Raw genomic sequence first — 24,941 nt, 5'->3', positions numbered from 1 at the left:
CATTGGTCTGTATGTACTTCACTTACTGCTTTATATATTCAATCTTCAGATTCAATACTACAGATGGCTTTTTTTGTGAAGAATGGTAGATGCCATTTGTGCATAGGAAGTGCACAGCTGATTGATTAAAATCCTTCAGCCCATTAGTATTTCCTTGAGGTTTCACATGGCTTCAACACAAACTGTGAAACTTGGTGTGTTTGACTTGAGTTTCCCTTTGAATCATTTAAAACTGGTATATACAAAGCATTGGAGAACATACCACAGGGAATGTTTCTGAAATGGCAGGGGAGATGGAATAAATAACCTGATGGGTAATTTCCATTCCTTACTTGTTCCAGCTGAGGTCTTGTCTAAGGATGGGGCAAGTAAGTTCAGAAAACAGAAGTCTCTTGAATCTTTGCCCAGACTGTATTTACAGTCAAGCTTAAACTGAACTTTGTGTATATATAAGCATGTATTTCAAAATGTGAAAGTGTTCCCCCCCATTTCTGAAAAGTATTTATGTCCTGAAGTTGAACAGCCAGAGATCTGTGAGAAAACTTATTCTTATGAGATTTCCAGACCAATTCTGCAGAATCACGAGGTTCTGAACTCAAACTCTGAACTTTTGGAGCTTCATGCTTCACTAGACTGAGTGGGGCACCAGAAAAAAAGAAGAAAAGATTGAAGAAAGTGAAACAAAAGTCTTAATTGCAGTCACAATGACACAGAATCTCAGTTTTCAATGGCTGTAGTAGGAGGTGATACATGCAGGGTTGTCATGGGAACATGTCTGAGGAATAATCCCCTTGTTCTGTCAAGTCTGTGTCTTTCCCAAATTGTTTTTGTTTTCTTCATAGGCAAGTGGGGCAGAATGAATGGTACTTAGACTTCTGCTTTGTGGAAAGGTAAGACAATAAGCTGAATTTTGGACACATGCCCTGGACACCTAAAAAGTTTGATGATCCTACATTATGCTGTGTTTTCTAGTTAGGCACTTAAGTAAATAGGCTGTTTTGCAGTAGTACTGAACTGCCGCAGCTCCCACGGAATCCATGGAAGCTGTAGGTAGTCATCACCTCTGAAAATCAGGCCACTTGCTGAATGTTAATGTACCCAAGTTTGAAAAGTTTGGCCTGCAACTTTTGGAACTTTCTCAATTCCCAATTGCTTGAATTTTCAGCCTTAAGATGCATTGAAAGTGGCTTTTGTTGGCGGGAGCTAGTTTTTCTTTCTCTAGCACGTTCCTTGAAGGCAAAGGAAGGGAAATACGAAGTATGCTACTGTTCCATGTATGAAAATTCTGGTGGGTTTCAGCCATCATATTTTGTTATTTATTAGTGGTCAGGCAACGCAACCAGTAATTGGCACGTTTCAGAGTAGCAGCCGTGTTAGTCTGTATTTGCAAAAAGAAAAGGAGTACTTGTGGCACTCATGCATCTGATAATGTGAGCTGTAGCTCACGAAAGCTTATGCTCAAATAAATTTGTTAGTCTCTAAGGTGCCACAAGTACTCCTTTTCTTTTAGTAATTGGCATAATATGCCTAAAATTATCCATCAGCTCCCAGAAGCATTTAGAATTCAGAGAAGTCACAAGGCTATTGCAGCAGATGTAACACACTGAAAAGGGAAATCTTGCTTCTGACAGTATTTTTCAACTTTCTTTAATAATGATGCCATTAAATCGGGAGGAGGGAGGACTGACAAATTCAATTAGTCCTCCACTGATTGAGTAGCTCTTACAAATCTTCAGTCAGTGTTTGCCAAGCAGTATCTGTGTTCATGTGCACTCTATACCACCTTGCCACATCCTCTCCTTTTACAACTCCACCATGAATGCAGTGTGCTCTAATCAGTGTGATGAGAGCTTTGAATTAGTTGTAAAAACAAGACATTGCTAGCTAACTAACAGTAGGATCAAGTGCTCCAGTAACTTTTGCTTGCTCCTGCTTTGGGGAACATTGAGCCTGGGCAGTTTCCAAAAAACCCCAATCGAGATGGACACAAGGCTTGACTCTTTTTTTACAGGGAAAAAGGTGTCAGACGTCTGCAGTTAACATGGCTTAATTTCTGCCAGTACAGAGCTCAGATTTTTGCTCATTATTAATTATTATTTTGTATTAATCTAAGAAAGTAGTGTCTAAATCTACTAGTCACTTTCAAAACACATGATTCAGTCCTTTCATCACTTTCAAAGGCAAGTTTTTTTCCTCATGTGATGTTAGTTAAGGAAACTTTACATCCAATATACTTCCAAATCATTACATTGAACCAATTCAGATCCATAACTTGGCATCATCCTGGACACCTTTTTTCCTTGCCTCTCATTGACCCTTTTGTCTGCTCTGCTCTCCCTATGATACCACCTTTCACCTATTTCTCCTGCAAATGTCTTCCCCACCCTTTCTTCTACACTGCCCCTAATCCCAGAATATCTTTTCTTAGCTGATTTACAAGGCTCCCATCCTTGTTCAATTGCCTCTTTAAGACTCACCTCTGCCATGGGGCCTCCTTGAAAATAGCCATCTAAAACATCCATTTAGTTAAAAAATAAAATAAACAGAACTAATCCATACCTTATAATGCAATTTGTGTTTTCCGAAAAGAAACAAAACACTTCATTGGAACTGGCTGCAGATTTGAACACTGCACTTGGAGCTCACCACTAGTTGGAAGTGTGCATTACCCTCAGATACCTTTCCCATTACTGCACTTTTGTATTACATTTGTATATATTTTATTGCTAAATTAAGTATGTGACTATACAATACCTAGCTACCCACTTATTCAGGCACAGACATACGTCTAGGTGCCCAGCTGCATACTGTGTACATACTCAAATGGTGAAATTCATCCCTGTGCTGATGCCAACATAAGGTGTATGCATTATTTAAGTCTCAATAAGCCTGATTTTGGGTGCCTAAGTGGGATTTGGGACTTGCACTGGTCCTTAGCACAGGGGTGAAGTTCACTCACAGTGAAGTTCTCAAAATATTGGTGAGATTAATTCCTTTTACAATGGTAGATCTGTGAAATCAGTATGTAATTTCAAATTTGTGCCAAGGGCTAGTCAGTACACATGCATTGGGCCAGATCTTCAGGTGGTGTAAATCAATGCAACTTCACTAATTGCACTACCATTTTTACTTGTTGGCTCTTGAGCTAGTCACGGTACTCACAGAAGTCAATGGTACAATAAAGTATTTGAATGTACAATACTGTACAATGGCAGAGGAGAGTCCATTAGCAATAAAGCAAGTTGTGACTAGAGATGGATGAATACTCTGTAGGCATGTGTATAACTGCAGGTATCTTGGGTAGTAAAGCAGTACCACTACCTCCCATCATTATTTAAATTCTAGAATTCCTGGTTCTTGGCAATAGTATTTCCAGGACTCAAATTACAACACTATGTTCCCTCTTGGAAGTATTACACCTTGCTCAGGCATTAGTTTAGAATGACACCTGAAGGTATTGCGGCACCTGAATAGGGGGATAAAATCTCAAGTGCCCATCTGTCTCCTAATGGAATCTTCAAAATGTAACCCGTAATATCTTTACTGGAAATCAGTCTGTGTTTTGTTACTGATCAGGCAGAGACCAATATCAACTGTATTGTAACCATAGGGTAATTATTAAGCATTGATAATAGATAAAGGTCACAACGAACAGCATCGTTATTAGGTCCAATAATAATATATGTTATAACTTTAGTGTGCATGAAAAGCTTACTGTTAACAAGTGACGGTCCTTTATCTCTTTCCTCTTCTGACTGTAGATTGCAGGGAAGGGGGGAAATGGGGGAACCACCACAGAGATGGGCCCTGGGACTTTCTGCTCTCTGTTATCACCCCAGTTTCGTTGTTCTGTTTTGAAAATGGAGAAACTAGAAGTCAGTTTTTCTGATTGATGCATTAAACAAAAATCTCTTTATTGAGATTTAAACAGATATAAATATGAAGTTTAATCTTTAGCAAACATTCAGGCTGGTCTTCTTCCTCATTATTAATTATTATTATTATTATTTTTATTTCTGCAGTAGCACCCAAACCATGAATGGTACTTTCCAAAAACAGAGGAAGATACAGTGTTTGCCCCAAGGAGCTTGCATTCTAATGGTACAGTAAGTGAGAGCTACATTAGCGGATGAAACAGAAGAGTTGGTAGACAAAGAGTCAGACAGTAAGGTCGCAGGGTAACTTTGTTTTTTATGCTATACATGTAATTGTTATTAAATGTGTACAAAGTTCCCCACATACCCCATTAAAATCCCCTTTCAAGGCAAAGTATCCAGACCTTTTTGACTGATGAGGTTTTACAAAACTAAAACCCAGGACTGGCTCATCTCATCTTTAAACAAAATAGATCATATACTCTTTGGAACATTAGCAACTCAAACCCAACTAAAAGATCTGTCCTGGGTCTGGTTCTATTCAATATCTTAATAAATGGTTTAGATAATGGCAAGGGGGTACATTTATAAAGTTTGCAGAAGATACCAAGCTGGGAGGGGTTGCAAGCACTTTGGAGGACATGATCAGAATTCAAAATGATCTTGACAAACTGGAGAAATGGTTTGAAGTAAAAAGGATGAAATTCAATAAGGACAAATGCAAAATTCCTTCCACTTAAGAAGGAATAATCAATTGCACAAATACATAATGGGAAATTATTACCTAGGAAGGAGTACTGCAGAAAAGGATGTGGGGGCTATAGTGGATCATAAACTAAATATGAGCCAACAAAGTGATACCGTTTCACAAAAAGCAAACATCATTCTGGGATGTATTAGCAGGGGTGTTGTAAGCAAGACATGAGAAATAATTCTTCCACTCTATCAGCACTGATAAGACCTCAACTGGAGTATTGTGTCCAGTTCTGGGCACGACAGTTTGGAAAAGATGTGGAAAAATTTAGAGAAAGTCCAGTTTAGAACACAAAAATGATTAAAGGTCTAGAAAATTTGATCTACGAAGACAGATTGAAAAAAAATGGATTTGTTTAGTCTGAAGAAGAGAGGACTGAGTGGGGACATAACAGTCTTCAAGTATGTAGGAGGTTTTATAAAGAAGAAGGTGATAAATAGTTCTCCTTAACCACTGAGCATAGGACAAGCAGTAATGGGCTTAAATTGCAGCAAGGGAGATTTTGGTTAGACATTAGGAAAAACTTCCAAATTATAAGGGTAGTGAAGCGCTGGAATTAATTACCTATGGAGGTTGTGGAATCTCCCACATGGGAGATTTGTAAGAACAGGTTAGATCATCACCTGTCAGGGATAGTCTAGATTTAAATATCAGAAGGGTAGCCATGTTAGTCTGGATCTGTAAAGCGGCAAAGAGTCTTGTGGCACCTGGACGTATTGGAGCATAAGCTTTCGTGGGTGACTACCCACTTCGTCAGATGCATGTCTAGATTTAAGTTCTGCCTCTGTGCAGGGGACTTGACCAGTTGACCTATCGAGGTCTCTTCCAGTCCTACATTTCTATGATTCAAAGACAGAAACCCTTCTAGGTCATTCCCACACATCCAGCCCCCATAATGCAGATCACAGAAGGAGACTGCTCCCCTAGAAACATAATTAAAATCCAGATAATGGTTGCTGAAGATGATCTCCCCATTGGTAAAGAGAGAAATTGCCCGTAAACATGCAAATGTATTTCCACCTCTTACATAAAGCTAAGAAGAAACAGAGCAAAACTGAGAGCCGGAGACTCAAAGATCAAGAATTGTAAATAATTGGAAAAAACACATGATTTATTGTCATTGCCCAAAAATCTGAAAATTTCCTACCTGTAATTTGTTTTTGTCTTAAATACAAACAAAATCAAAAGAGAAAAAGATCAGTAGGCAAGTCCATGGAGGATAAAGTGCAGCTATCTTCCCCTTTGAGGACTGAATGCAATTCTGAAAGGCTTCCATAAGCTAAGTACTACATGCACTGTAAGGATAAGGTGGATTCATCATTGACCCAGCCATGGTGCAAGATGAAAGAGTATCCACTGGGGCCACAGGCCAGTGGAGGGTTCACTCTCCTAAAAGACACTACATCAGAGGCTAATGAGCCAAGGTCTCCCAAAACGGGATTTAAATTACATCCCAAATGGTGGTGAGGCCAACATGAGATGCTTTGGACCCAAGGCCTAACTTCCAATGGGAGCTGGGAGCTTCTTTTGCCTAGAAACATTAAGTAGTATAATAGAGTACTGAGTCTATCAATAGGTGCACTGAGGAGAAATAAGAACATTCCAGGCTAGGATTTCGTTCCCTGGTTCCACAGCTGCATCGGGTTCTGACTGATTGATTGGCACCAGGGAGATGGATGCTGAGGCAAAGACTTGTCCCAGAACTGAGGTGTATGTCTTCAAGGCACCAGCTATACTAGTCTCTCTCAGTTCCAAGAAAATTTCAAGCGCTGTAGAGTCTTTCATTGCCTAGAAAGCTCTAGTATTGAAGTCTCTCCAGCATCGATCCATGCCCAAACTCAAGTTTCTTCAAAATCTTCTGGGAGTCCATGTGAGACAGGGGAATGGTTCTGTCTTTTCTCTCCCTCTGTTCTTGATGCCAAGATAGAAGTAGTTCCATTACTGTTAGCATGCAGAACCAATGGAAGTGCAAGCTGGATTCTTTTTTACCGAATGCATTCTCCACAACATTGTCAGCTAAGTGCCAACAGCACAGTCTTTGTTACTGGCATTTGATGAGAGAGGCAAGGAGAACGTAACTTTTTTTTCTGATCTAACATTGAGTTTGAAGCACTAGCAGTTAAAAATATCTTTTTACTTGTAAATAATGCAAATTTGATATAGGAAGTATGATGCCACTTTAGGTGAGCTTTTCAGAGTATAACTGCATTTTACAATATAAAAATACAGAGAAAATAAAATATGACAACATATGACAAACTGTCTGCTAACACTGCAGAGTTAATATTAAATACGGAGGATAGTACATTGTCAACGCACAATTTGTTATTTAACACCATTATCCATTTTTTTCGTTATGCTTTGGTTAACAGAAATTCTCCTGTCCACAAGATGGCAGAAGCAGATTATCCTGATGCTCGGACACTTGCTGTGCTGATTGGCTAAGGAACCCGCCCCCCCCCCCCAGTTCCATTCTAACTTTAGTGCTACAATGATTGTAATTCCTTTTTATGGCTCTTTGCAGTGCTATTAAGACATACTGCACCCACAGTTAGCTGCTGAGTTTAAAACCTGCAGAGAGGTCAAAATGTGGTAATTAATTGTAACATTTTATCCAGTTAAGATGAGGTTAACAAATTTGATCAATCAATTATTATCATTAACAACAAATGACTAAGAGAATTATTGATATTGATGCAAATCTACTTCACTTAAGGAAAGCTGCTGCTGAACACTTTAAAGGTGACCTGCACAAAAAAGGTGATGGTTTCTTCTGCTTGTTTTTTTATATTAGATATTACATCAGAACAGCCATACTAGGTCAGATCAATGGTCCATCTAGCCCAGTATCCTGTCCTCTTACAGCGGCCGAGCCAGATGCTTCAGAGGGAAGGAACAAAACATGGCAATTTATTGAGTGTTCCATCCCCTGTCATCCAGTTCCAGCTTCTGGCAGTCAAAAGTTTAGGGATGCTCAGCGCATGGGGTTGTGTCCTGGACGATCTTAGCTAATAGCCATTTATGGACCTATCCTCCATGAACTTATCTAATTCTTTTTTGAACTCACTCATTTTGGCCTTCACAACATCATCTGGGAATGAGTTCCACAGGTTGACTGTGCGTTGTGTGAAGATGTACTTCTTCATGTTTGTTTTTAAACCTGCTGCCTATTAATTTCACTGGATGACCTCTGGTTCTTGTGTTACATGAAGGGGTAAACATTTCCCTATTCACTTTCTCCACACCATTCATGATTCTTTGGACCTCTCTCACATTCCCCCTTAGTTGTCTCTTTTCTAAGCAGTCTTTTTAAATCTCTCCTTGCCTGAAAGTTGTTCTATACCCCAAATAATTTTGTTGCCATTCTCTGTACCTTTTCCAATTCTGAAATATTTTTTTAGATGGGGTAATCAGAACTGCACTCAGTATTTAAAATGTGGGTGTACCCTGGATTTTTTTAAAAATGTTTTGGATCTTTTCTACATAATAAAGAAGCAAAACAAGGGACAAACTCTGCTTAGCGTGGCTTCCTGTTTTTTCATCTTTATTCACTAGTGTGGGTAAAGTGAGGGAGGACTGTGGAAGTGGTTACCTCTACGCAAGGCTCGCAGGTTCTGTTTGGCGTGGCGGTGCAGCTCCTCCACACAGGGTGGTCTGGTTGAGGGGTGGAAAATATTTCTTTGCTGATGCCAAGGTGCTCGGTAGTACACACTCAGTTTACTCTCTGCATCCAGGTTAGAGACAGCTATAGAATCAAAAACAAGAGAATAGGGCATTTACCCACTGTTTACATGCAGCTTATCTGAAATAGTAAGCTAGGCATCATACTTGGAAGGTAAGTTACTGCTAAAAAGGGGGGTGCTGAAGGAGTCACGCCATGTCTCCTCCTATCCGGTGATAGGGACCACTATTCTTCTACATAACACCACCACTTAGCATGTATAGTGATAGCATTCAGTGGGGACTGATCAGCTAGCAGTGTCCGAAGTTCTTTAAGCTCCTCCTGCTCAAAGTTAGGGACACCTCAGAATGTCTGTCTGACATGGTGGCAGGAACAGAGACCTGGCCTCTTCAAAGGACTGGGCTCAATTTGGTTCTTGACCACCTGCATTTGTGCTTAGTGGTTCTCCCACCCATACTGTTGACAAGGTTGTAGTTCAATACCAAGTGATACTCCTTCCCAATTGTAACAAGGAATACACGTGGGAAACTGATATCTGCAGACAGTGAAAGCTCTTGGCTTCCTATCCATTCTGCTTACCCCCTGCTTACTCTGCAGGTAATAGCAAAAAGACATATCCTGAAGAATTTGTTTGAGTAAGAACTGCAGGTTTTGGCTAATGGTTACAAAATTTCCAGGACATTCTTGGATTCCACTGGGTGTTCCAGATATCTGCAATTTTGGCTGTGGTTTTCTCCTTCCATTTCTCAGGGATACTGCTTATGGGCATCCAGCATCTGCCCCACTGACAGCTTTACGTGCATCCTTGCCATTGCTCTGCTTCCTAGCTCCTACTATTTGGAGGAGAAACAGGATGAGCTGGGAAGAGGAGGAGACAGCTAGCACCATAGGCTGCCTCAGTCCCAGTCCAGTCCTCAAAAGCAGCAGCTAAAGTCCTCCCTCAAGGATTGAGGGGATTAACATGACATTTGCAAATCACCACATCCTTGACTCTGCTTGTATGTTCTGTCCTTTTCCCCTACTCTTTGTCTTATTTATTTACGATTTTAAGTTCTTTGGGACAGGGACTGTCCCTTACTGTAAGTTTGTACAGTGCTTAGCACAATGAAGTTCTATACTTCGTTGGTTCCTAGCCACTTTTGTAATACATAAATAATAATAAAGAGAATAGGCATACCACAGTGCTAAGAGAAAGCCACCATGAAACAGGAGTGGAAGGAAAAGACAACATGGAGTAGGAGAGTGGAAGGGTTGGAAAAAGCATGTTGTATATTTTAGTTTTCCCATGCACTGCACCTTTCCATGTTTTAAGAATCTGATATTTGCAAGGGCAGTTGCCATTTTATGAGGGAGAGCTGAAGCAGCATGTTACAAAGAAGGCAAACACTGTGCTCTCTCATGGAGACTTTACTTTTGTTTTGTTTTCCTTACTCTAAAAACAATAATTGTTCAGATTGAAAGTATATGGTTGTTTTTTTCTGTATGGAGAGAGGAAGGGCAAATCCCAGAGGGAAGTGTTGGAAAGGGGGAACCACAGGAGAGGGAGAGAAAAGGGGAAGAAGCTGCAAGGGAAGAAAACCTAGAGCCAGCCTGGACAAACATAATGGAGGGAGTTGGCAGGCTATCTAAACTCCCCCAGTGATGACAAAGGTCACCCAAAGCCTTTGAGCAGGGGTGTCAGTTATGGGGAGGGTTGCAGGGCATGGTGGGAGCCCTCTTGAGGTCCAGGCAAATGCCCAAGCTGTAGGATACTCATCTGAACTAATCCTAAAGGGGTTCTCCTATCACTGGTTTAATATGCATCTTTACAAAGTGTTTTTTGCAGTGTTGCGTCCTTGTGACAAATCGCCACTGTGTATTCTAACATCTTAATGCATTCTACTACATGGGGCTGAGAATGAACATGGTGGTAGATGTTTTGGGGGTAGTGATTTGCCTTTAAATATTAGTTTTGAAGCCATACTTATTCCATTATGAATATTATAAATAAAAAATATAAATATAATATAAATATTATTTAATATTTAATATAAATATAAAAAATAATAAATAATGCAACCCTTGGTGGATGGTCTATCTATCTACTTTTATGGCTCTCATCACTGAAGAATCTGAACTGCTCACAATGACTAATGGATTTTACCCCTTTGAGATAGGGAAGCCTTACCCCATTTTACAGACAGGGAACTGAGACATGGGGTGGATTAAGTGACTTCCTCAAGGTCACGTAGAAAGTCAGTGACTGAGGTGGGAATTGTAGCCAGGTCTCTTGAAACCCAGTCCATCACTCTATCCACCACTCAAGGCTTATTTGCAGAATTATCCATGGGGAAAAAAATGTATAAATGTTGGCAATCATTGTAATTGTGGTAAACATTCTGTGATAATGAACGTCCCCTATCTCACGTGCTATAAAGAATGTATGACTGTAGACACAAATAAAATGGCAGGCACAAGCCGCCCCTTCCCATCCCCAGAATAGTTGCCTGGACTCCAGCTCATGTAACTTTGTGCGGCGGCCCTAAGGAAATGGAGAGTTTTAGCTACTAATAAAATGTTCATGTATATTTCATTACAATGCGACAGATCCTGCAAATCTTCACTCATGCAGAACTCCCTTGGGCTTTAGTGGCAATTATATAGCAGTAAGATGAGCAGGGTTTGGCTGAATGTGTTCCACAAAGGTTTTAAAATAAAAATGTTGAGTACAATTGTGTTATGTATTAACTATGCAGTGCTATAGGCATTCATGGTATTTTACATGTAAACTGCCTGTATTCTCTCCCTACTCTGCTACCCCTTCCACAATAATTCTCTATCAGGTAAACGTACGCGAGCTAAATATAGTATTACATTAAAGAACAAACACATGGTTCATTCTCAAAGGATATGATGCTAAGAAGCTTCAAACATACTGGACCACATCCTCAGCTAGTGTAAATCAATGTATCTTCACTAGTTCCACTGGAGCCATTTTGATTTAGTCCAGCTGAGAATCTAGCCCACTAGAACAAATAAGTCATAGCCTTTTGTACAATGCTCACAGAAATGATTTAATATCATTAAAAAGTTCCTGGGTTTCCCAGTACATCTGCTCTCCTCTTTTATGCTTTTTTTTTTTTTGGTCTTTTAGGCTCTGGTCCTGCAATCACATCTGTTAGCACAGACCCTTATGTCCATTGGCTGACGCATTGATTGGGAGCTGTGTACAAAGGCTGCAAGTCCAAGCTAGTGGGTGCAACTGCAGAACTGGAGCCTTTTCCTGTAAGCTCTTTGAGGCAGCGACAGTTTCATTTTGTGCCCAGAGCTGAACCTACTGTCTGCACTAAAATAAACAACTAAATAAACAAGGGGAGAACGATTTTGCGGTTAAAGATCACCGGGCTGGGCCTCAAGAAACCGTGGTTCCATTCTCATCTCTGCCCCATATTTGATGTAGAAGCTTGGATTAGTAGTAATCCAGTCTCCCTGTGCCTAAGTTCTCCAGCTGTAAAATGGAGGTAATAATATTTTTCCTCCCACCCCTTCTTTTGTCTTCTCTCTTTAGAGTGTGAGCTGTTCAGGGCAGGAACTGTAATTGTACAATGCCTAGCACTAGCCTCTAGGCACTACTGTATTATAGATAATAAATATATAAATTAAATAAATAAAAGTGACACATCAGCTGTAAAACCATAACTCTTTAATTATTAACTTCTGACCATCCAAAGTAGGCTGAAAAAATCCAATACAGATGTATGAAATATAAAATTTCTGTCACCCCACACCGATTTTTTTTCCTTGACAAAAGAGGATCATACAAACTATTAAGTTTATTTCACCCATGAATCACTCAATTGTTTGATCTCTTGTGGTATGAAAAAAACAAGACCTCCATTTAATATAGTCCCCATTAGATACGGGTAATGTAACATTGGTTGGTTTCGTGTCAATCTGAGTCAAACAGACACACACTAATGACTATTCTCTTCAGCAGATTTTGCAGTTTTCTAAAGGGAGGTGTAACCAGAGTTGATCACATTTAGTATTCATAGGCTCTTCTCATCCCCTCTCCACTCACTTCCATCATCCCTCCTCCTTATGGTTTTCAAAATCATAATGTGACTAGCTGTGTATGGATGCTTGAAGGTAGCACAGCCTTGTGCACTCAAGCGTGTTTGTTCTAATAATATGACAGAAAGGCCAAGCAAGAAAGATTTCTGCTCTATTTATTTTGATAGATCCAGGGGGTTCCCCCTACTCTCTCACTTGCCATTCCCCCTCCCCTCAGCTCCTTCAGTTCCTTAACTTTCTAGGGTGGTTTTTTTTTTTTGGTGGTGGTGGTGGTAGGGATTATAATTATCATTGGGTAACAGGAAAATAATGTCACGTGCTTTCTGGTTCAGAGAGAAGGCATTACTGTATTTGTTGCAATATGTGAAAAAAGGCAGACCCAGGAGGGGATTTTTGCAGAGTAAGTGGGGAGCCTATATGCTAAGGATTAGAAAGCTCAGAACTATAATACAATGAAGCGCTGCACAACAGAAACAAAACCAAGGAGGCTGCTGAATCCTTCTTAAAGTATATACATTCCAAAAGGAAAAGTAGAAAAGGATCAGACTAATGAATAAACCTATTCTAGCATCTGGAGCAGAGCTCCTCTTCTGAGTGGCTCTAATGATAATGACTCTCAAATCTGCCAGTCATTTTTAAGAAGCCAGAAAAAATGGAGACAGAGTAGGGGCTGCGCAAAAAAAAACCCCAGGCCAAAACCTACTTTTCACGATAGTGCCGTGTATGGTGGCCAGGTGCTTCGTAAATCCAAAATAATCAGATGTGTGGGGTTGTGGTTGAGAGGTCCTTTTTCTCCATTGCTACTGCCCTGTATTCAAGAGAAGCTGCCCTTTCATTTTAGCAAGTGTATTTTTTCAAGTCCTTTTCAGTTAATAAAGGCAGCATATTTCCTGTTCAGTTCAATGTAACAACAAGGCTATATATGGACTCAGTTTAGCATACATCTGTCTGCAGCTAATGAGGATCATTAGCAGCAGCTTCTGTTTGATCAAACTCTTCCACGCCTGCTGCCTGGGTCAATGGTAAGTTACCGTCTGTAAAGTTTATATGCAGAATATTGTAAGAAATGCAGAAAATTTATTCTGAGAAGGACCAGTCCCTCTCAAATACAAGATAATCTGGGAACACATTCAACTTCATCATGCATATCAGTGCATAAATGTTTCATTGAGGCAAGTGCTCAGTCTGATGTGAATTTTATTTATAGCCCTGACTGTCTCAAATGATTTTTTCCTTTAAGTACTTTTGTCTTTGCTGTTACATCCAGGGGGGTGAAGCCTACAATGCTGCAAAATGTACAGTCTCTTGTTTGTTGTGCATGCCACACAGTGTGTGTAAAGTATCAGCAATTTCTGATCTTTCATGGCAACCTTTTCTGCAGCTGCTGCTCTCCTTCCTCCTGGCACAAGGGCAGCTGCCCAGCCTTCCCCAATACATGACAGCGACCCAGAGAAAGAAGCAGCCATGAGACAGAAGAACTGCTGGGAGCTGTGAAATAAGAAATGCTGCTGCATGGCTGGCAATTATGGGGATGCCAAAGGCTTTGGTGGTGCAATAAGATCACCAATGATGGACACAGACTGAACATCCAGCCAGCCAGTCTTAAAGACCTATCCAAAGATTGATCCAGGTGGCACTCAGTCTGGAAGGAATTTATGTTCTTTTGGGATTTGCCATGATGATGATGATGATGATGATGATGATGATGATGATGATGATGATATCTTTCAGTGGCCTTCTAGAGTTTGCTAGTTCTTTCTTATGCATACATCTGAAGATTTCCCAGGACATCAGTCCTCAGCAGGGCTGGTCTAATATTGCAAAAACAGTTCACTGGAACTGTAAAGAGTTATTTGGATTGACCATGTTTCTGGCTCCTTTTTATTCATGATTCACAAATGTTTGTGCAAAGGGCTTTTTTAATTTGCATCAACATTTGAGGTATGGCTGTTCTTGGAGCAAGGTTATTCACTCTTCAGCACTGTTACTGAGATGGTTCAATCATCCAACTGAGAAGCACAAATGATACCATGTGATTTAAATGACTACTCACATTCCAAGAATAGCAAATAATAAACTAAATAGTTGAAGTCAACAGTTCATGAACACCCTTTAGGCTGAAAACTGACCAAACCTAAAAACAGATATTTGCAAATAAACAAAACCATGTGCAGGAATCAGAATTGGTTCATACCGAATCAATTCCCCAAAAAGAAACAAGGGTTACATGTCAACAATTTATTCACCACCAGCTCTAGTCATAACTTTCCTAGGTCTGGTAGAAATATTCACTAGTACGTACTGATCACATACCTCACAAAACAGAGAGAGACCAGCCAAGTACGGAACAGAGCTGATCAGAAAGTTTTCTGAATTTCTGATGAACAATTTGGGGAGAGGATTTTGAGAGACATTGTTCAGGGTAAATATTTCCTCTGCTAATCCTAGATCTCGGTTATATTTTTTGTAAGGCTTCACTCTGCTGAGGAGCAACAGACTGTGCAGGTGTCAGGAGGCTCTTGAAAGGCTCAAGGTCATCAATTTCATGATTTTAACATGGGTCTTAAAGCCCCAGCTCCTTGATTATGCAAGATATCAGCTTTCACATAAAAAAGAAAATAAGTTTCTAACTCTCATTGTTAGAAAGCTTGAAAGAAAGCTTGAAAATGTGACCACTAAAGGCTCAGAAAAGAGAAGGCAAAAGAACCTACAATTTATTAATTTTAAGAGCATGAGATTTTCACATAAATCTCATGATTTTGGGGGGCCTGAATCATGATTTCTTTTAATGCTTTGGGGATGGAAATACTAAAGGCTTCCAGTTCAGGGGAGGGTAAAGGCTGAACAGCAAAAGACATGGCTTGCTGCACATTCCACAACATGCCTTAACACAACTAGAATAGTCCCTTTCTGCCAGGCATGCAGGCAGCTTATGCCTGTCCATGGCAGGATGGAGAAGAGTGCAAGTGCTCTCTCCCCTCTATAACATACCGGTGTAAGGAGAGCCATAATTTCTACCTAGGGACTTGTATATGGACTCATCACCATAGTAACTGAATGTCTCACAATTACTAATGACTTTATCTTCAAAACACCCTGGTGAGATAGGGAAGTTGTATGTCTTCCATTCAATAGATGGGGAACAGAGGCCCAGAGAGGACGTCTGTAACAGAACTGAAAACAGCACACAGATCTCCCGAGTCCAAATCCAGTGCCTCGTCCGTAAGGCTACGATTTAGTCACGGAGGTTGCGGAAATCGTAGAATCCATGACTTCCAGAGACCTCCATGATTTCAGCCTGCGGTGGTGGGGACCTGCATAGTCCCCGCCGCCAGGAGCTGCAGGGAACCCCCACTATCTGAGGCAATGCAGCTCTGAGCCACCGCAGGCAGTGGAGGGTATTCTGGGGCTCCCAGCTGCTACAAGCAGCAGGGGGCCCCACAGCTCCAAGCCACAGATGGCGGGGGACCCGGAGCTCCGAGCCCCAATGAGTGGTGGGGACCCAGAGCTCCAAATTGGGGCCTCCACAGCTGCCAAGCCACTGCCAGCAGTGTAGGTACCCTGCAGCTTCTCATTTCGTCATGGATATTTTTAGTAAAAGTCACTGCCAGATCATGGGCTTCTGCAAATTTTTCTTTATTGCCCGTGACATGGCCGTGACTTTTACTAAAAATATCTGTGACAAAATCTTAGCCTTAGACATCCACAAGACCACGATCAGGCTATTCATATATTGTACCTGCTTCTTGCCAATAAGTGACACTTTTTATGTTGCAACCACATTTTCTAAATGACTCCTGACATTTTCCTGTCTTACGGTGTACCGCAGATTTGGGAATAACAGCTGTTTGGGGGGGGGGGAAACTAATGGGCAGCCAAAAACTCATTAGCATTTAGTGTTCAGTTATCAGGACAGATTAAAACATTGGAAAGCATTATTTGGATGTCTTTTGGTATGCAGACACCTGACTTAAGCATTTACCTGATATTGACTTAACTGGAATAACACCACATGCAATTCAAGAGGGCTGGATCAGGAGCGTGTGATTCTTATGCAGGTACGAATATTGTGCCATTAAGCAATGAGCACTTACCTGGAGAGTACCGCTCTGCAATCACATTCCCTGACTTTGCCACATTTAATCACTGTTGACCAAATATGAATGCAGTTTTAAATGCTTTTCTCTCACAGCATCAAATAACTTATAGCATGGTCTGCCATAAGCCTGAGCGTTTCAAAGACTTCATTAAGGGATGGACAATAACCTCCCAGAAATACACACCATTGTTTATTTTTAGGCCTTCATTCCTGGAAAGCTCCCCTGCTCAATGGTATTTTTTTCTCTCTCTATTCTTATTCTCCATCAGTGCCCTAGACTGTTTCAAACAGGAGACTGCTGCAGCTGGAATAGCAATGGCTTGATGAGCTCTGCTGATGATGAGTATCAAAGAGCGTATCTAAAAACAGAAGGCTTATGTTTGAGTGTTTCACTAACAGATTGCATACTCTTGTAACCCGTGAGCAAGGTGGGGAATAAAACCAGCATTTATACTGTATGTGCACGTGTATACATATATTATACATATCTATGTACATTATGTGACGGGGCAAGGCCAGATGGCTATGGAAGAGTAGTGGGAGATAGATATATTAGCTCCAGGCTAAACAAATCCCTGGTACCAGGATAAGTGAAATGGCAGCTGCTCCAGGTCAATTAAGACACCTGGCGCCAATTAAGAACTTTCCAGAAGGCAGGGAGAAGGATAGGTTGATTGGGACACCTGAAACCAGTCAGGGGCTGGCTGAAACTAGTTAAAAGCCTCCCAGTCAGTCAGGTGGGGGTGCATGTCAGAAGCTGTGGGAAGAAGTTGCGCGGTTAGAGAGGCTGAGTAGTACACACCATATCAGGTACAAGGAAGGAGGTCCTGAGGTAAGGGTGAAGTGGAGCTTGAGGAAGTGAGGGCTGCTGTGGGGGAAGTAACCCAGGGAATTGTACATGTCATGTTTCTAAAAGGGCAGCTACCATAGCTGATACTATTAGGGTCCCTGGGCTGGAACCCGGAGTAGAGGCTCCGCCCCCCACCTTTGCCCCCTGATTAATCACTGAGACTGGAAGACAACAGAGACTGTGCAAGGAAGGATAACTTCTCCTCACCTCCCTCGCTGGCTTATGATGAAAATGGCTCAGTAGACTGTGACCCTTGTCTCTAGAGAAAGAAGGGTTACGTGGAGGGTCACAGTGAGCCTCTGAGGCTAGCGAAATCCGTCAGGAAATGCGGGACCCATGGAGGCAAGGACAGAGCTTTGTTACAATACACACAACCTAATGTGCACTCCCCATTTTACAAACATACAAGAGTTCTGCATATAACAAATCCCTCTGCAACCCATCCATTCTGATGCACGGTGACAGAAAGTACTGAAGAGAACTGCAACATGCTTATCTATTAATAAATGTCTAAAATATTAAATAACGTATGTGCAGCCATACTGTTTCTGTGAGCCTTGTTCTGTTATAGGCAGAAGCAAATCCATTAGGGCAAGCAGCTTAGTAAGCAAAATGGAAAACTACAGAGGCGCTCCGGCTTTATTCCTAGGGCTGCTGAAGGCATGTGACTAGACAAAGTTTTGTCAGTGGTGTGTGCATAAAATTAAACATTTCATCCTCTCCTTCTGCAGCTCCCACTGTCCTACAGAAAGGTTATTCTGCCTCAGCTGAGCTTCTTCATGTTTATAACAGGGGGGAGGGCAGATTCAACATGCAGCAGCAATGCTGGTGGAGGTCTGGAGAGTATGTCATCAGGACAAGGGCAAAAAGGCAGAAAACTGAAGAGCTTCTGCCAGGCAAATTTAAGGCTGCTGTTTGCTCAGTTTCCTTTCAAGCTGAGCCACTATTCATTCCAATTTGCTACTATGCTCCCAAAAAAATAGGGTTACAATATATCTGGGTTTTCCCGGACATTGCCTCTCTTTTGAGCCTCCTTTCTCTGTTCGGATGGATTTTTCAAACAACAGGAAACGTTTGGGGTTTCTGCAGAATAGACCAGTTGCGTCTCAGAAAGAGCCCCACTTGGTCCGCTTCCTGATTGGTCCCTTCCCTGCATCCGATTGGTCCATTCCCCTGCAGCCACAGCTGGCAGATCCCACCCACTCAGGCCCCGGTTCCCATCCCTGGCACAGGGCGGCACTGACTGATGGCTGTCACTGCATCCTGGGCTTGCGCCAGCCTCTCTGTCACTGTGACAGAGAGTGACACTGCCCCCTACCTCCAGTGAATACTCCCGCCACACGCACTGCCTACACTACCCCCATTCCAGCTCCCCCTTCCTCCCTCCCACCTGCTCCCCCACTCTGGAAGTATCCTCTTTTTGGGACTCTAAAATACGGTAACCCTATCAAAAAAGAAAGCATCTCTGTATTCTCTGGGGTACCAGAAGCATTGCAGCACCAGTGGCTGAGTGTGTAACCTCTGTAGCACACTCAGGAAGCACTCTTCGCTTCCCCCACACTGATACTTCTTTCATGTACTGAATCAGTGCATACCACTGTAGCCGTAGAGTTTGCCTTAGCTGCTTCAACAGGTCACTGTAGTGCTCCTCCTTTTATCACAAAGTAGGGTGTGGTTGACTGTGATGTTGCTCTCACAATGCTGATTTTCACATGCCACCATCCATGGTCAGGCTTTGCAGAATTCATGTGTTTTTTCTGCTTGCTTTGGTTAATACTCAGTTTCAGGATCTCATGACAAAACCATCCATATTTCCCGCCAGACTATTTTTAATGAACAATTTTATGCACATTTTTATGATAGGTCTAATGATATTTCTGCAAAAACTTCAATCGCTGACTCCTGCCAATTATCTTACCCAAGACATTAATCTCCTTTGCATATTTATTTGCCTTCTGAAGGGCACTTTTCAGTAATTCTCTTCTGAGTCTGACCCCAGTACCCCCTCTTCAGGAACAAACACAAGCTCATGCATCGACATCCATACCCATGACACAAGCAACCTCTCCACATATGTCAACACAGAACTGGGGACCTTCTCAGCCTTGCCAATACACACTGGGAAGATACCAACTGACATAGAACTCTGTTGCCGTGGCACACGTGGAGATAAGAACCTGCTGAACGTTCTTTGTATAGTAAATACTTTCTCATTCTGTTTGAAGTCTTCACAACTTCCTGATATCACCACCTAGGAGCAAAGGGATAGCTGAGTCTCCATGTTCATTCAGTCCTGGGCTTCTCTGCTGACATCACCATTAAAAGTGCCAACTTAATACTACTTGTGCTGATTGTACTGTGAGGTGGACATCTGGCCATTAGAAACCAGACTGAGACCACCAACTCATTTCACAACAGGACAATGGAGAACCATCAGATGGTTATCGTTTTTGTTCACTACTGATCTGGGCTGGATTAAAACTGGTGTCCTAGTGAGGAAAGTCCCTATATCACATTACAAATCTTGTTAACCAACCTGTCCCCAAATTTGCTTGTTGTGACCTTCACAGTCCAGACACCCCAAAGGGAGATCGGGGCGGGGGGGTTGAACCCCACAGAATAAGCAGTTTAATATTGTATGTAATCAGATTCTTGTGCTATAAAAGTACATTGAGTAAGGTCTTTTATGACACCTTGTAACGTTTTGAACTTGAGGGTCATTATGAAAGATGTGTGCAGACTGTGGTTATGAATTTAAGCATTTGTGTATATATAAAACTGTGCTCATAATTCATACTGCAACATTCAGCTCCACATCACAGCGGGGCAGTGGGCAACCAGGCAGGGAAGGTCTGTGCCTCCCCAGCCAGATAAGACTAATAATAGGTCCAAGCATCTAACACTGTACAGCCCAGGAAGAGACAAATAAGAGATCATGGGAAAGCTTTGAGACATCCCAGCTAGAATTTCCTCACCCTAAATAACCACGAATCACCATACCAGGAGTGAATAGAAAAAAAGGGGAGGAAAAAGCCCTTTAAAAGGAGGCTTGAAACAGAAGCTTTTGTGCAGAACTTAGGAACAGTCTCAAAGGCGGAGGGCTGTCTGTGAATGCTGGATCCCTCATAGGGCTAGGGAGCACTCTGGGAAACTGTTAAAAGGCAACAGGTAACTTGTATTAGAGATGGGACTTTAGCTAATGTAGAAGTAGAACGCCTGAAATTGCGTCTTTACATGTATTTTCTGTGTAACTTGTATGCATTTGCCCTTCATACTATTTCATCTTTGAATCTGTGATTCTTCTATGAAATCCATTCTTGGTTTACTTTTACCCCCAGCAGGTCTGTGCTTGGAGCGGGTGTGCCAAAGTGAACTGATAACGGGGGGCTGTTTTCACACCTTTGGGGGTGACAAAGCAGAGGGGAAACATCTGCTTTGTAGTTAACAATTTGGGAAGGGCGGATTTGGAGAGACTCTGGACTGGAAGGGCCATTGCTGTCACCCTACAAGGAATAATTAAGGTGGTGGAAGCCGGGTGAGACCTTTATGCTTGTGCGCTGCCTGCTGGTGTCAAGGTTCAAACCATAACAGCACAGCATTAAGGCATACCAAGATTACAGGACAGGTGATGAGAGAACCCCTTACTAGTTTGGGCGATCCCCAAAGCATCACACTTGCCACGAGTAATGATGGTGCCACAATTCTGGCAAGGAAAGACAGAGCAGGAGAAATGTTAAAATAAATAGGAATAATAAAAATAAAGAACAAAGTGGGTAGGCCACACATTGCCCTAGCAAAACGGCATCAGGGATGCATCTTTCATATGTTTTCCCCATCACTATCTTTAATTACTCCTGACATCTCATTTATCATATGTGAGCTCCATTACAGAGAAAGAACATTTGTTGTCTGACCTCAAGGAAAACAACTGCACTCAATTTTATGAGGAAGAATCTTCACAATATGGGCAAAACTTCAAGAGCAGTTAGGGACTTGAAAAAAAGAATTTGGTCCCTCAGTCCCTGGTCAACATTCCCTTCAGGGAAAATGAGAGAGCTTTGCCTTTCTCTTAAGCAAGGCCTGTCTGGCTGGCATTCAGAGTAACACCGATAGGCTCCAGAAGAGGACTTTATCCAAGTCTCCACAGTCAGAGAGACGGTTTACTTGGCATGCAACCTGAGGGTAGAGAAAGAGGAGCAAATGTAGGGGAAGGAAGTGGCAGGGGGAGGAGGACAGAAAGATTAGAGGGATCCCCTCTATAAAAAGAAAATTATATAAAACCCAAATTCTTTCCTTATTTGCACTAGTGTAACCCCAAATTGCCTTTGATGAGCTTGCATGTATGAGCCAGTAACTGAGGGCAAACATTGGCCTCAAAAAAGAAAACAATACTGTAACACTAGCTGCTTTCCAACAACACAACTAACCTGCTTTCCTTCCAGATGGATTTTCCACTTGGATCTATTGGTATGTACATGGCCCGTCACCACAGAATCTGAGCACTTTTGTGATCTTTAATGCATACTGATCCTCATAACTGAGGTAAGGCAGTGCTTTTATTTCCCTTTTATAGAGGAGGAACAGCAGCACAGAGAGGCTAAAGCCCAGATCCTAAATGGTATTTTAGGTTCCCCACTCTCATTGATTTCAATGGGAGATGGGTGCTCAAATACTGTTGAGGCTCTGGGCCAAATGACTTGCCCAAGCTCACATAAGAAGCCTGTGGCAGAGCAGGAACTTGAACCCAGGTCTCACGTAGCACTAAGCAAATGGGTTTTTTATTTTTTTGGAATTACCAACAAACCAAAAAAAACTTTTTCTTTCAGGCTGTACCAAAAGCTTTTAAAAAACGTTTTGGTGAAGACAAAAATGTTTCATTTAGACATTAGCAAAATGTTTTGACCTTTTCAATCTAGTCTAAACTATTCTCACATGGCGTGAATTCATGAATAGTTTCAATAGCTTTGAAACTGCATTTTTGGCCTCTTTGCCTCCAAAACCCAGCTCTACTCTCTCCCAAGTCCTAGGCTACAGCCATAATCATAAGACTATCCTTCCCCTCTGCAAATCTGCTCTGGTAGAAACTCATAAGGATCCTGGAGTGAATCGGATACTAGATATATAGAATATCTTATGAAAAAAACAAATCCCTAAGTTTTCCCAAGCTGAGGCACTTGGAAAAACAAGGAGCTTAAATATATATCTATATCTATATATATCCATCTATCTTTCTGTAGAACAATGTCAACCACCCAAATGTTAAAAGCGAAATTAAGGCCTCATATTTTACTTTTTTCCTCCCATCTGTCATTTCAGCGCTCTTGGCTGGCTGCACTGAACTCTGTTTAACTGCTAGTTTGGATAGCTAGCAACATTTTCTTTCAGTTGTATTTAGTAAATATGATTGTGCATATTTTAACTACTCCCAAGCACAGCAAGGGTAGATAAGAAAGTCAATCATCTCTTTTTTTCTTTAAAAACAGTGAGACAAATTCTCCTTAGTTATAATGGTCAACCCCACTGACTTTAATGGGTTTGCCTGGGTGTATCAGAGAGTAAACTTTGGGTCAATATGTGCCATCTCTACCACACTTGTTAAACCTCTCCTAGGTAGCAGGCAACTGATACATTTTACTGACCCAACAAAAGTGTTATAAATGCATCCATTTTTGGTCTCAAAGCTCCCTTTTTGGTCTCAAAGCTCCCTTTCTGACCCAACAGATTGCATATTATAAGTTATTTGCTTAGATTTTAAGCTCCTTAGATGGTGCAGGGACCATCTTTTTGTTTTATGTTTGTATAGCAACTAGCACAATGGAGTCCTGGTCCATGATTTAGGCTTCCAGGTGCTACCACAATACAAATAAATAACAATAACAATGTATAGGTCCAACTAAAGGTACAGTATCTTGAGATCCTTATTTACCTTTAGGATATTTCCCTTTTATTTTGGCTGAATATAATTTTGGTGCACACTTGGTAGGATAGTGTAACAGCCTATCCCAATACTCCTTAAAAGGAGTCTACCTTCCCTTTCATAGAAGGTTAGCTAGAATATGGCCATAAAAGCTCACAGAGTCATTCTAAGGGTAGCGTTTAGCAAGGAGGAATGCAATGCTATAGCCATTTAACTTGTGAGGTTTCACTTGTTGAAACCATATCTAACACTAGGCAGGGGAGTTTGCTTTCATTTCAGTGTCTTTGTTTTTATAAGTGAAGAGATCTCACCCTGAAAACATTTTTTTCCTTTTTAGATATTTTCTAAAACACATATATTTTATACATGAAAGATATTTAGGGACAGATTCTGGTTGGCACAGCAAGATTGCGCAACAGTGGGGAGAGATGGCACAAGAAGCCTTCCCCTCTTTACTGTTTGCCCTCTCCTCTGTGCAAGAACCTGCACTTGCATGAGCTGTGTTGACATGGGGAGCATGCACTGCATAACATAAAAAGGCATCACAGATCCCAGTTAGGTATGTGCCCACCCATTGTACCCAGAACCATTTTGCCTGGGTAAGTCTTGACACCTTTGGGACCTATCGCTGGTTCAGAGCTTCTCTGTACCCTTGTTGGCTTAAAATATGGTCCAGTATGTCTCAGTAACTACATATAGTCCTTTCAGACACTTTAAATATTAGGACAATTCAAACAGTTGTCTTTATTTTCTATAGCAGGGGCTAAATTGTGGTTGTAAAGTCCCAGCCTACAGCTTAACTATCATCAAAGGTGCCATTTGAGATGGTTCTGATCTGGAACACTGACTGTAACCCCCCTCCCCCCAAACAACATTCTAACTATTAGTGAAAATTAATAAAAATAAGCTGCAGGAAAACACACGCTGTAAAATGCACAGGAAAAGATCTATACAGAGTTAAAAAAAAGATACTCAGGAAAGGAAAAGGAAAGAGAAGCACAAAAACAAAGGACACACAGTAATTTAAATTACTTAATAGGAAGTATAATTCTAAAATGCTGCCATCAAATAGAAACCAATGTTTGACGATGTCAAGAGAAATAGTGCACCATAGGAGAAGGGTTTCTTGGGTGAACCAAGAGTGTAGCAGGAAGCATAGAAGGCCAACGTCTCTTTGCATGAAGGAGATACCCTGCCATTGAAGATGAAGTGGAATCAAAATGCTTTGAAACTATTAATTTTGCCAAGTTGTTGCTGGCTGTTTGCATTTATTTTTTGCATTTATCTAATAGCAAATAAGCAAATGTACTTGGGTCTCTGCTCTTCTGATTGCTCCAGGCCCTATTTCTCTCACTTCTTCCCTGATTCTCCCAGTCTTAGTTTACTACTAAAGTGTTTTTTTTTTTTTAAAAACACACACACAAGCAAATCAACAGAACAGCTCTACTCAACTTTTCCATCCCTTCCCCCCAGACCTTCCAAGTGCTACAATGGTCAGTAAATTGGAGTGATGCCCCTTCCTCATTCTTTCCTTAAGTTATCTGTAGCTGACACTTTAAGTGAATGAATTTGCTTTGTTACATGACAGAGCCATGTCTAAAAAAAGAAAAAGGGAGTACTTGTGGCACCTTAGAGACTAACAAATTTATTTGAGCATAAGCTTTCGTGAGCTACAGCTCACTTCATTGGATGCATGCAGTGGAGAGCCTTT

General features: G+C 41.4%; 1 protein-coding gene across 1 annotated transcript in view; it reads right to left on the bottom strand.

The window, feature by feature from the left end:
- Positions 1 to 24,941, bottom strand: part of NHS (NHS actin remodeling regulator) — a 334,288-nt gene that overhangs the window by 25,617 nt on the left and 283,730 nt on the right. The window contains 2 exon segments of the mRNA XM_038393569.2: positions 3,716 to 3,849; positions 8,222 to 8,374. Of these exon segments, the coding sequence (XP_038249497.1) occupies positions 3,716 to 3,849; positions 8,222 to 8,374 (287 nt within the window).

This window comes from Dermochelys coriacea, chromosome 1 (assembly GCF_009764565.3).
Source record: "Dermochelys coriacea isolate rDerCor1 chromosome 1, rDerCor1.pri.v4, whole genome shotgun sequence".
NCBI classification, from domain to species: domain Eukaryota; kingdom Metazoa; phylum Chordata; order Testudines; family Dermochelyidae; genus Dermochelys; species Dermochelys coriacea.
This window is presented reverse-complemented; position numbering and strand designations above follow the sequence as displayed.